Source organism: Lissotriton helveticus, chromosome 5_1 (assembly GCF_964261635.1).
Source record: "Lissotriton helveticus chromosome 5_1, aLisHel1.1, whole genome shotgun sequence".
NCBI lineage: Eukaryota > Metazoa > Chordata > Amphibia > Caudata > Salamandridae > Lissotriton > Lissotriton helveticus.
Window position 1 is genome coordinate 6,678,576 of NC_136065.1, and position 13,700 is coordinate 6,692,275.

General features: G+C 48.5%; 1 protein-coding gene across 1 annotated transcript in view; it reads left to right on the forward strand.

Annotated features, from left to right (window-relative positions):
- The window catches only part of LOC144754054 (antigen peptide transporter 2-like), a 117,587-nt gene that overhangs the window by 75,137 nt on the left and 28,750 nt on the right, over positions 1 to 13,700 (forward strand). The window contains exons 7-8 of the mRNA XM_078641568.1: positions 5,225 to 5,353; positions 8,970 to 9,152. Coding sequence (XP_078497694.1) covers positions 5,225 to 5,353; positions 8,970 to 9,152 — 312 coding nt within the window. The remainder of the gene's footprint in view (positions 1 to 5,224; positions 5,354 to 8,969; positions 9,153 to 13,700) is intronic.

The following is a 13,700-nucleotide window of genomic DNA, read 5'->3' on the forward strand; positions in this document are numbered from 1 at the left end:
ACGTCTCTACGGCGTGTTAGTGAGCTACAGGCGCTCACAGTACAAGAGCCATTTATCCAAATTCATTCAAACAGGGTGGTGCTGCGCACTAACCCTAAGTTTCTTCCTAAAGTGGTGTCGCAGTTTCATGTTAATCAAACCATCGAACTGCCCGCATTCTTTCAAAACCCTGAGACAGTTGCGGAAAGAATGCTCCACACGCTTGATGTCAAGAGAGCGTTAATGTACTACATTGACAGAACAAAAGACTTTAGAAAGACACAACAGCTTTTTGTTGCCTTCTCAGCCCAGCATAAAGGCAGCCCCATCTCCAAAGCAGGTATAGCCAGGTGGATCGTTAAGCGTATTCAGATTTGCTATCACAAGGCTAAGCGCACTTTAACGGTCCCCCCCAGAGCCCACTCCACACGCAAGTTGGGGGTCTCCATGGCTTTCCTTGGTAATATCCCTTTGGAAGATATTTGTAGAGCAGCCACATGGTCTACACCACATACCTTTACTAAACATTACTGTGTAGACGTGCACTCCAAGCAGCAGGCAGCTGTAGGGCAGGCTGTTCTTAAGACACTATTTCAGACTTCTGCAGCTGGCACAGGCGGCCGCCGTTAATGGAGGGACTGCTATGTATTCTATGCTATAGATATGAATTCAGCAGCCCACATGCCTCGAACTGAATATGCTACTTACCAGTATGCATCTGTTCTTGGCATGTAGGGCTGCTGACATTCATATCGCCCGCCCTCCTCCCCGGCGCCTGTAGCGGCTGCAGACATTTTACACTTACTATTAGCATGGCCATCGCTTACACTGTTACACTCCATCTTCGCCACAATGGCTAAAAACAATCTGAGGATGAAGTCGATGCCCATGCGCACTGTAGTCCAGGGGAGGAGCCACCTATCTCGTGATACTTCGAAGACTCTTCCAGGACAACAATGTGCAATCATCCGGACCCAACACTAGGCGGCGATCTATGCTATAGATATGAATGTCTAAAGGAGTAACAGTATCCCAACAGGTATGAATAGAAAGACAATTTATATTGCATGCACAAAGCATTACAACGGTCCGAACAAGGAGACACTTAATCACAGGAGTTTTAAAGTCAAAAAATGATCTTTAGTTTCTTGATATTCAAATCATATGAAGACAAATTCATGCCACAGGGATTATATACAGCACATAATTAGAAAATTTAAATGACAACCGATAAAACTTGGTGCTCAATATATACAAGTGATAAGTGGCAACACAAGTGAAAATGGTGAACAGCGATAAACGGCGCAGAGTGAGCAAGGTGACATATATACAGTGACTAGCTCAACAAGTGACCAACAATCAGCGACTTTATGTTACACAATTCGCAATTTAAATTGGAGTCACAGCGAAATGCAGGAGCCGGTCGCGTAATGAATACGGGTCGGCAACCAGCCATGGGTCAGGAGGCCAACAGGTAGCGTCTGTAGACCCTGCCCGCGATACAGACGCTACCTGTTGGCCTCCTGACCCATGGCTGGTTGCCGACCCGTATTCATTACGCGACCGGCTCCTGCATTTTTTCAGGTCCCCCGGTCCTTCCATTACTACGGTCTACGAAGTGGTTTCCTAATGACGATTAAGAATATTAAGAATATAGAGATTACTCTCTGCCGGATCCTCGGATCAGGGTTCGAACGCGCCTGCCTACAGCACTCCAAACGAGACAACCCAGTCCTGATGATGGTCCGCAATTACTAAGGACCGAAACGCCGTCGACTCCACAGCGCAATTTATAGGCGCATTTCGCTGTGACTTCAATTTAAATTGCGAATTGTGTAATTTTCTAATTATGTGCTGTATTTAATCCCTGTGGCATGAATTTGTCTTCATATGATTTGAATATCAAGAAACTAAAGAACATTTTTTGACTTTAAAACTCCTGTGATTAAGTGTCTCCTTGTTCGGACCGTTGTAATGCTTTGTGCATGCAATATAAATTGTCTTTCTATTCATACCTGTTGGGATACTGTTACTCCTTTATACTTCTGAACCCCAATCCCGATTGGTTTATGGGTCACACTCCTGTTCTTATTTACAACAATAGATACGAATGTCAGCAGCCCTACATGGCAAGAACAGATGCATACTGGTAAGTAGCATATTCAATTCACAAACTCACTCTCCGTGGATCTTAATGTCCCTCACTGAGCTTTATCTTCACAAACCTATGCTCCGTGGATGTTAATGTCCCTCACTGAGCTTTATCTTCACATACCCTTGCTCCATGGATACTAATGTCCCTCATTGAGCTTTATCTTCACATACCCGCGCTCCATGGATACTAATGTCCCTCATTGAGCTTTATCTTCACATACCCTTGCTCCATGGATACTAATGTCCCTCATTGAGCTTTATCTTCACATACCCGTGCTCCATGGATACTAATGTCCCTCATTGAGCTTTATCTTCACATACCCTTGCTCCATGGATACTAATGTCCCTCATTGAGCTTTATCTTCACATACCCGTGCTCCATGGATACTAATGTCCCTCATTGAGCTTTATCTTCACATACCCGCGCTCCATGGATACTAATGTCCCTCATTGAGCTTTATCTTCACATACCCTTGCTCCATGGATACTAATGTCCCTCATTGAGCTTTATCTTCACATACCCTTGCTCCATGGATACTAATGTCCCTCATTGAGCTTTATCTTCACATACCCGTGCTCCATGGATACTAATGTCCCTCATTGAGCTTTATCTTCACATACCCGCGCTCCATGGATACTAATGTCCCTCATTGAGCTTTATCTTCACATACCCGTGCTCCATGGATACTAATGTCCCTCATTGAGCTTTATCTTCACATACCCATGCTCCGTGGATCTTAATGTCCCTCATTGAGCTTTATCTTCACATACCCGTGCTCCATGGATACTAATGTCCCTCATTGAGCTTTATCTTCACATACCCGTGCTCCATGGATGCTAATGTCCCTCATTGAGCTTTATCTTCACATACCCATGCTCCGTGGAACTTTCAACATGACACTGCAGACACCTTTGCCCAGTATTACATTACCTTTATCAGACACCACCATCGCAAATAACACAAATCTGACATACTACTTGAACCGCTATTTCATGGCCCGGGTTTCAACGAAAGACAAACGCCAATATTAAAACCCTATTGACCACCGATGAAATAACGGAGGCCTTACAGCAACTGGCCTCCGGCAAGACCCTGAGGCAGGATCGCTTCCCTATGGAATTTTATACATGCCTCAATACATCACTAGCTCAGTCCCTCCTTGATAGGTTTGATGCGCTTAGAGCACAGGGTGCCGTTCCTTCAGAGATGTTCAAATCTACCCAAACTGCATAGACCAACGAATGTCGAGAATCATACCAACCAATCTCATTCACTAACTCTAAACTGAAAATCTTGGCCAAGGTATTAGTGACCCGAGTCGGAGGCATAATTACTAACTTAATAAATCCTGACCAGAGCGGTTTTATCCCTCATCGGGCCACTAGGCATAAAAGAAGGCGGGCTGCTAATGCTATGGCTTTGGGGCACCCTTAAACGCCTCTTAGCGGTACTGTTAATCGACTCTGATAAAGCTTTCGACGATGTATCATGGAAATGTCTATTTGATCTCCTTCATTATATTGGCTTTGGACCACCTTCCTGGCTTACACTTGTTCTGCACCTGATGGACAGGTAGGCAGTATCCAACTTAAGAGAGTTGTGAAATAGGGGTTCTCTTTGTTGCCCCTATTCTTCTATCGCAATGGTACCCCTGGAGCAAGCAGCGATGCAGGTGCTGATGGAGTTTGGTACACTCTCGGGTCTTCAAACCAACTGGAGTAAGACTAGACCATCATGGCCATCAGGATAACTATCATTCATGGGCAGAGCACATAGGGTTGAGGATTACAACACGCAGTATTAAATATCTGGGGGTACATCGTACATACGTAGAGGATGCAGTGCAATTATGGACCTCCCTACCACCCGTCTATACTTAGAAAAGTGGCTCTTTTGAAATGATTACTCTCCTGAAAGTACTTTATGCACTACAGAACTACCCTTTTCCCTTCCATGATGATTTTTACCTACGCTCGCAGCATGTCTTTGGTCCTTTCATTGAGATGGGAACCTCCGGTAAGTATCACTGTCCAAATGCTAGAACTCCATCTATGATGGGTAAAGGCCTATGATATATTCTATTACATGTAATATATTCTTTTACAAAGTCGCTTGTCTGACAATTTTCAATCATTATCAGCATAGGTGGGCACGAGGGCTGGTCCTGCATACCCTGTGAGACTATGGTTAATGGGAGAGGAATCTCCAATATAATTCCTGGATGTGAAGCCACCCAGGCGGAAATCCCGTCTGCGACGAGGGTGGCCCTTGAGGTCTCGAAGACCTCTAATAAATGAATCGGTGGTATGGAGGCTGGCGGGCCAGAACCCTCTATGGACTGGTAATACTCTCCTAGATGTCACAGCACTTGAGGGTTTTGGAGGAGAGGATCGTCTGGAAATCTATCTACTAGAAAATGTGCCCCCCTCAGGTGCCCTGAGTCCTTTCCTTGAGTTGCAAGATGAATCTGGTCGACGGCACACACAATTCCATCAATATCTCTAAGCTGACCATGTTGGAACTCTCTGGTAGGGGAAAAGTATCTGCTCTATACCGTGCATTGATCATAAACTCTTCAGACACCGCTCCGAAACTCCGAGAGACATGGGAGGATGCTATAGGTCATCTACATGAAGACAAATGGATATCAGCGCTAATGGCCCCCAGAAAGACAGCCATGTCTAATGCATAGCGACTTATCCAGTCTAAGTATCTTCATCGAGTTGACGTAACGCCGGCTAGACCTTGGCAAAGGCCACAGGGACCGGGACCAGGATGTCTCAGATGTCAGTCCTCAGTGGGCGACTTTTTACAAACTTTCTGATCCTGTCCGGTTCTCAGGCCATTCTGGTAGAGCATAGCTTGCTCATTTTGCCAAGTACTCCGAGATCCCTCAATAAATACCTAGATAATAAAAATATAATTGAACCAAGCTGCCAAACAATGTGTTACAGGTAAGTAGCTTATTTGCCGTTCTCTGTATCCCTGGAAGCCTTTGCTCCATCAACACTGGTGGGTGTTTTCTGATGTCTGTGGCGGGGTGCATTGATACAAGATGAGAGAGCTTGTCACTGTTTTGTCTCCTTGCAGCTGGCCGTGCTCGCGGTGCATGTGGCGATGATGTACTTTGGGCAGCACCTGGTCCAGAGCGGTAGAATAAGCAGTGGGCGTCTCGTCTCGTTCATCCTATTTCAGATGGAGGCTGGAGATCACATAAGGGTAAGGGTCACCCTTGCGAACCGTTACTACTAAATGTAGGTATTTGTGCTTCAAATACTAATGTGTCCTGAGTAAAATGATACCTCACTTGTGTGGGTGGGGCAAGAGGCTGTGACTGGGAAGAGCCCAAAACATAGGAAATAATGGAATAGCACAGAGAATTCTAAGCGCTACATTATTTTAAAAATAAGTTTTTCGCCAATTCTGTATTGGACACCCACATAAGTGAGGTATCATTTTACTCGGGACACTAAGGAGAACGCTGTGGGATAGGACATTTGTGCCGCCACAAAAACATGTGGAACATGTGTTTTTTTACAGCTAAATTTGAAGTTTGCATGGCATTCTGGGAAGGAAAACGTTGGGCGATCCATTCAAGCCATACCTCATTGGACTCCCCCGGGTGTCTAGTTTTCAGAACTGTTTGGGTTTAGTAGTTTCCCAAAATGGCCGCTAAATCCGGGGCCAAAACCCCAGGTGCCCCCCCCCCCCAAAAAACCCAGGTAGTTTTGTTTTAGGTAATTTTGAAGTTTCCACAGTACGATTTTGGCCATTTCCTGTGGCAGCCACTATGCCTACCCACACAAGTGAGGTACCATTTTTATCGGGAGACCTGGGGGAACGCTGGGTGGGAGGAAATTTGTGGATCCACGCAGATTCCAGACATTTTCCACAAAAATTTGACAAACAAGTGATTTTCTCAGGTGAATTTGAGGTTTGCAGGGGATTTTGGGTAGGAGAATGTTGGGGGACCCATGCAAGCCATACCTCACTGGACTCCCCCGGGTGTCTAGTTTCCAGAAATGTGTGGGTTTGGTAGGTTTCCCTCGATGGGTGCCAAGCCCCGGGCCAAAAACAAATGGGACCCCCTTGCAAAACCAGGTTGGTTTGCGATAGGTAATTTTGATGTTGCCTCAATAGGTTTTGGGCCCTTGCCTGTCGCAGGTACTTGACCCACCTACGCAAGTAAGGTACCATTTTTCTCGAAAGATATTGGGGAACGACGGGTGGTTGAATTTTGTAGATCCACGCAGATTCCAGAACTTTCCTCCTCAACAAATTTTTAGGTTTGCAAGGGATTCTGGGTAACAGAACCTGGTGAGAGCCAGTCAAGTCACCCCATCCTGGATTCCCCTGGGTGTCTAGCTTTTAAAAATGTATCGGTTTGCTAGGTTTTCCTAGGTGCCGGCAAAGCTAGGGTTAAAAAACTACAGCTAGGCACTTTGCAAAAAAGGGTAATTTTTCACTGTGAAAATGTGGTGTATCCACATTGCGTATGGGCTGTTCACTGTTGCGGGCACTAAACCAACCCACACAAGTGAGGTACCATTTTTCTCGGAAGACTTTGGGGAACGTGGGGTGGGTGGAATTTTGTTGATCCACGCAGATTCCAGAACTTTCCACCAGAGAAATGTGAGGAACAAGTGTTTTTTGGGACAAACTGTTAGATTTGCAAGGGATTCTGGGTAACAGAACTTGGTGAGAGCCAGTCAAGGCACCCCATCCTGGATTCCCCTGGATGTATAGCTTTTAAAAATGAATAGGTTTGCTAGGTTTCCCTAGGTGCCGGCAGAGCTAGGGTTCAAAAACTGCAGCTAGGTACTTTGCAAAAAAAGGGTAATTTTTCACTGTGAAATGTGATGTGTCAAAGTTGCGTTTTGGGCCATTTCCTGTCGCGGGCACTAGGCCTACCCACACAAGTGAGGTACCATTTTTCTCTGAAGACTTTGGGGAACGCGGGGTGGGTTTAATTTTGTGGATCCATGCAGAGTCCAGAACTTTCCACCAGAGAAATGTGAGGAAAAAATGCTTTTTGGGACACAATTTTAGGTTTGCAAGGGATTCTGGGTAACAGAACCTAGTGAGAGTCAGTCAAGTCACCCCATCCTGGATTCCCCTGGGTGTCTACTTTAAAAAAATGTATAGGCTTGCTAGGTTTCCCTAGCTGCCGGCAGAGCTAGGGTTACAAAACTACAGCTAGGTACTTTGCAAAAAAAGGGTAATTTTTTACAGCGAAAATGTGGTGTGTCCACGTTGCGTTTTGGGTCATTTAGTGTCACGGGCACAAGGCCTACCCACACAAGTAAGGTACCATTTTTCTCGGTTGACTTTGGAGAACGCGGGGTGGGTGGAATGTCGTGGTACTGCGCAGATTCCAGAACTTTCCACCACAGAAATGTGAGGAAAATTAGCTCTTTTTTTTTTATACAAATTTTTAGGTTTGCAAGGAATTCTGGGTAACAGAACCTAGTGCGAGCCAGTTAAGTCACCCCATCCTGGTTTCCCCTTGGTGTCTAGTTTTTAAAAATGTGTAGGTTTGCTATGTTTCCCAAGGTGCAGGCAGAGCTAGGGTTAAAAAACTACAGCTAGGTACTTTGCAAAAAAGGGTCGTTTTTTTATTGTGAAAATGTGGTGTGTCCACATTGCGTTTTGAGCCATTTTCTGTCATGGGTACTAGGCCTATCCACTTAAGCAAGGAACCATTTTTTTTCGGAGACTTGGGGTAACACAGAATAGTAGAGCAGCTGTTATTAGCTATTGACTTTCGATGCATTTCTTCCTTCCAAATGAAAGACAATGTGTAAAAAAGAAGTCATTTTCACATATTGACCTGTAATTCTCATGCTAGTATGGGTACTCCCAATTTTGGAAATGTGCAAATATCTACTGTTCCTAAACTCTATATTTTGTTCCCATTTCAGAAATACATAGGTGTCTTTCATACCGATTTTTCCATGTATACATTTTCCCAAAATAATTGCTATATACTAATTCAAGACACTGCTCAGTTATTGGCTCTGCATTCGTCGGGTTCTTGGTGAACCTACAAGTCTTATATATCCCCACAACCAGAAAGGTCAAGCGGATGTAACAGTATATTGCTTTCAAACAGCTGTCATAATTAGATAAAGTTAAAGGTGAAAACGTTGACACAAATGGCTGTCTATTTCAACTAATTTTCCATTTTTCCTATATTTAACTGTTAGTTTCTGTAAAGAAACCTTGAAGGATCTACACAAATGACCCCTTGCTGAATTCAGAATGTTGTCTACTTTTCTAAAATGTATAGTTTTCATACCCATTTCTACCATTAACTGGAAGGAAGTTGAAAGCACAAAAATGTAGCAAAAATAGGCTATGTCCCAGAAAAACGCCAAAACTGTGTAAAGATGTTTGTTTTTCTGACGAGAGTCTGCTTGTCCCATAAAGCTGGGAAGATGGAGATTTCAGCACCACAACCCTTTTTTTGATACCATTTGCAGGGTAAACACAAGATGCTTTCATCTGTAGCCCTTTTTCCCATTTTTACCCCCAAAAACTAGATTTAGTTGTATTTTGGCTAATTTCTGAGTTCCCTCCCGGGGGATCCGCAAACCCTAGGTACCTTTAGAATCCCCAAGATGTTGGAAAAAAGGACGCAAATTTGGCGTGGATACCTTATGTGGTAAAAAAATTAGAGGGGCCTAAGCGCGAACTACCTCAAATAGCCAAAAAAGGCTTGACACGGGGAAAAGCCCTAGCAGCGAAGGGGTTTAAGGGAGGTCAGACAATCTTTACCGGGTGAGTTCACTTCCATCTGGAAAGGGATAACCTTCTCTCCTTCACCTCCCTGCAGTCCATGGTGCACATGTACAGCCAGATGATCCTGTCCGTAGGGGCAGCGGAGAAGGTGTTCCAGTACATGGACCGCACTCCTGGGGTGTCCACTGGGGGTCACCTGAAGCCCGACACCCTACAGGGCCACATCCGGTTCAACAACGTGTCGTTTTCTTACCCCACCCGGAAGGACGTGCTCAAGGTGAGTGAGTGTGGTAAGGACACGTCTGTCCCTCTCATAGAATGGGGAGAGGATGTGGTCTGAAGGCTAGACTGCCGACCTTGGAGCTGGGAAACCAAGGTTCGAACCTTGGGTCGACTACACATCCAGTGAATCTGGGCAAGTCACTTAATCTCCCCGTGCCTACCACAAAAAAATCAATGTGTCTGTGCGTAACGTAACCGGTGCTCATGTAAAGCGATCCAATACCTCGAGTTCGATCTCGCAAAACGCAAAAAAAAAAACATTTACGAGGGCCAGGCTTTACCACGCCCATTCCTGTGTCCCCGCCTCTAAACCCATGTACCCGCTGTTCCTGTGTCCCCTCTTCTAAGCCCATGTACCCCGCTGTTCCTGTGTCCCCGCCTCTAAACCCATGTACCCCAGTGTTCCTGTGTCCCTGCCTCTAAACCCATGTACCCCAGTGTTCCTGTGTCCCTTCCTCTAAACCCATGTACCCCAGTGTTCCTGTGTCCCTGCCTCTAAACCCATGTACCCCAGTGTTCCTGTGTCCCTTCCTCTAAACCCATGTACCCCAGTGTTCCTGTGTCCCTGCCTCTAAACCCATGTACCCCGCTGTTCCTGTGTCCCGCCTCTAAACCCATGTACCCGCTGTTCCTGTGTCCCTGCCTCTAAACCCATGTACCCCGCTGTTCCTGTGCCCCTGCCTCTAAACCCATGCACCCCAGTGTTCCTGTGTCCCCGCCTCTAAACCCATGTACCCCAGTGTTCCTGTGTCCCTGCCTCTAAACCCATGTACCCCAGTGTTCCTGTGTCCCCGCCTCTAAACCCATGTGCCCCAGTGTTCCTGTGTCCCCGCCTCTAAACCCATGCACCCCAGTGTTCCTGTGTCCCCGCCTCTAAACCCATGTACCCCAGTGTTCCTGTGTCCCTGCCTCTAAACCCATGTACCCCAGTGTTCCTGTGTCTCTGCCTCTAAACCCATGTACCCCGCTGTTCCTGTGTCCCTGCCTCTAAACCCATGCACCCCAGTGCTCCTGTGTCCCTGCCTCTAAACCCATGTACCTCAGTGTTCCAGTGTCCCTGCCTCTAAACCCATGTACCCCGCTGTTCCTGTGTCCCTGCCTCTAAACCCATGCACCCCAGTGCTCCTGTGTCCCTGCCTCTAACCCCATGTACCCCAGTGTTCCTGTGTTCCTGCCTCTAAACCCATGTACCCCGCTGTTCCTGTGTCCCTGCCTCTAAACCCATGTACCCCGCTGTTCCTGTGTCCCTGCCTCTAAACCCATGCACCCCAGTGTTCCTGTGTCCCCGCCTCTAAACCCATGTACCTCAGTGTTCCTGTGTCCCTGCCTCTAAACCCATGTACCCCACTGTTCCTGTGTCCCTGCCTCTAAACCCATGTACCTCAGTGTTCATGTGTCCCTGCCTCTAAACCCATGTACCCCACTGTTCCTGTGTCCCTGCCTCTAAACCCATGTACCTCAGTGTTCCTGTGTCCCCGCCTCTAAACCCATGTAGCCCAGTGTTCCTGTGTCCCCGCCTCTAAACCCATGTACCCCAGTGCTCCTGTGTCCCCGCCTCTAAACCCATGTACCTCAGTGTTCCAGTGTCCCTACCTCTAAACCCATGTACCCCAGTGTTCCTGTGTCCCCTGCCTCTAAACCCATGTACCCCCGGGCTCCTGTGTCTCTGCCTCTAAACCCATGTAACCCCAGTGTTCCTGTGTCCCCGCCTCTAAACCCATGTACCCCAGTGCTCCTCTGTCCCCGCCTCTAAACCCATGTACCTCAGTGTTCCAATGTCCTTGCCTCTAAACCCATGTACCCCGCTGTTCCTGTGTCCCCGCCTCTAAACCCATGTACCCCAGTGTTCCTGTGTCCCCGCCTCTAAACCCATGTACCTCAGTGTTCCTGTGTCCCTGCCTCTAAACCCATGTACCCCACTGTTCCTGTGTCCCTGCCTCTAAACCCATGTACCTCAGTGTTCCTGTGTCCCTGCCTCTAAACCCATGTACCTCAGTGTTCCTGTGTCCCTGCCTCTAAACCCATGCACCCCAGTGCTCCTGTGTCCCTGCCTCTAAACCCATGTACCTCAGTGTTCCTGTGTCCCTGCCTCTAAACCCATGTACCTCAGTGTTCCTGTGTCCCTGCCTCTAAACCCATGCACCCCAGTGCTCCTGTGTCCCTGCCTCTAAACCCATGTACCTCAGTGTTCCTGTGTCCCTGCCTCTAAACCCATGTACCCCAGTGTTCCTGTGTCCCTTCCTCTAAACCCATGTACCCCAGTGTTCCTGTGTCCCTGCCTCTAAACCCATGTACCCCGCTGTTCCTGTGTCCCGCCTCTAAACCCATGTACCCGCTGTTCCTGTGTCCCTGCCTCTAAACCCATGTACCCCGCTGTTCCTGTGCCCCTGCCTCTAAACCCATGCACCCCAGTGTTCCTGTGTCCCCGCCTCTAAACCCATGTACCCCAGTGTTCCTGTGTCCCTGCCTCTAAACCCATGTACCCCAGTGTTCCTGTGTCCCCGCCTCTAAACCCATGTGCCCCAGTGTTCCTGTGTCCCCGCCTCTAAACCCATGCACCCCAGTGTTCCTGTGTCCCCGCCTCTAAACCCATGTACCCCAGTGTTCCTGTGTCCCTGCCTCTAAACCCATGTACCCCAGTGTTCCTGTGTCTCTGCCTCTAAACCCATGTACCCCGCTGTTCCTGTGTCCCTGCCTCTAAACCCATGCACCCCAGTGCTCCTGTGTCCCTGCCTCTAAACCCATGTACCTCAGTGTTCCAGTGTCCCTGCCTCTAAACCCATGTACCCCGCTGTTCCTGTGTCCCTGCCTCTAAACCCATGCACCCCAGTGCTCCTGTGTCCCTGCCTCTAACCCCATGTACCCCAGTGTTCCTGTGTTCCTGCCTCTAAACCCATGTACCCCGCTGTTCCTGTGTCCCTGCCTCTAAACCCATGTACCCCGCTGTTCCTGTGTCCCTGCCTCTAAACCCATGCACCCCAGTGTTCCTGTGTCCCCGCCTCTAAACCCATGTACGTCAGTGTTCCTGTGTCCCTGCCTCTAAACCCATGTACCCCACTGTTCCTGTGTCCCTGCCTCTAAACCCATGTACCTCAGTGTTCATGTGTCCCTGCCTCTAAACCCATGTACCCCACTGTTCCTGTGTCCCTGCCTCTAAACCCATGTACCTCAGTGTTCCTGTGTCCCCGCCTCTAAACCCATGTAGCCCAGTGTTCCTGTGTCCCCGCCTCTAAACCCATGTACCCCAGTGCTCCTGTGTCCCCGCCTCTAAACCCATGTACCTCAGTGTTCCAGTGTCCCTACCTCTAAACCCATGTACCCCAGTGTTCCTGTGTCCCCTGCCTCTAAACCCATGTACCCCCGGGCTCCTGTGTCTCTGCCTCTAAACCCATGTAACCCCAGTGTTCCTGTGTCCCCGCCTCTAAACCCATGTACCCCAGTGCTCCTCTGTCCCCGCCTCTAAACCCATGTACCTCAGTGTTCCAATGTCCTTGCCTCTAAACCCATGTACCCCGCTGTTCCTGTGTCCCCGCCTCTAAACCCATGTACCCCAGTGTTCCTGTGTCCCCGCCTCTAAACCCATGTACCTCAGTGTTCCTGTGTCCCTGCCTCTAAACCCATGTACCCCACTGTTCCTGTGTCCCTGCCTCTAAACCCATGTACCTCAGTGTTCCTGTGTCCCTGCCTCTAAACCCATGTACCTCAGTGTTCCTGTGTCCCTGCCTCTAAACCCATGCACCCCAGTGCTCCTGTGTCCCTGCCTCTAAACCCATGTACCTCAGTGTTCCTGTGTCCCTGCCTCTAAACCCATGTACCCCAGTGTTCCTGTGTCCTCGTCTCGAAACCCATGTACCCCACTGTTCCTGGGTCCCTGCCTCTAAACCCATGTACCTCAGTGTTCCTGTGTCCCCGGCTCTAAACCCTTGTACCCCAGTGTTCCTGTGTCCCCGCCTCTAAACCCATGTACCCCAGTGCTCCTGTGTCCCCGCCTCTAAACCCATGTACCTCAGTGTTCCAGTGTCCCTGCCTCTAAACCCATGTACCCCAGTGTTCCTGTGTCCCCTGCCTCTAAACCCATGTACCCCAGGGCTCCTGTGTCCCTGCCTCTAAACCCATGTACCCCACTGTTCCTGTGTCCCCTGCCTCTAAACCCATGTACCCCAGTGTTCCTGTGTCCCCTGCCTCTAAACCAATGTACCCCAGTGTTCCTGTGTCCCCTGCCTCTAAACCCATGTACCCCAGTGTTCCTGTGTCCCCTGCCTCTAAACCCATGTACCCCAGTGTTCCTGTGTCCCTGCCTCTAATCCTATTTACCCCACTGTTTGTGTCCCCTCTTCTAAACCTGTGTACCCCACTGTTCCTGTGTCCCTGCCTCTAAACCCATGTACCCCACTGTTCCTGTGTCCCCGCCTCTAAACCCATGTACCCCAGTGTTCCTGTGTCCCCGCCTCTAAACCCATGTACCCCACTGTTCCTGTGTCCCCGCCCCTAAACTCATGTACCCCAGTGTTCCTGTGTCCCCGCCTATAAACCCATGTACCCC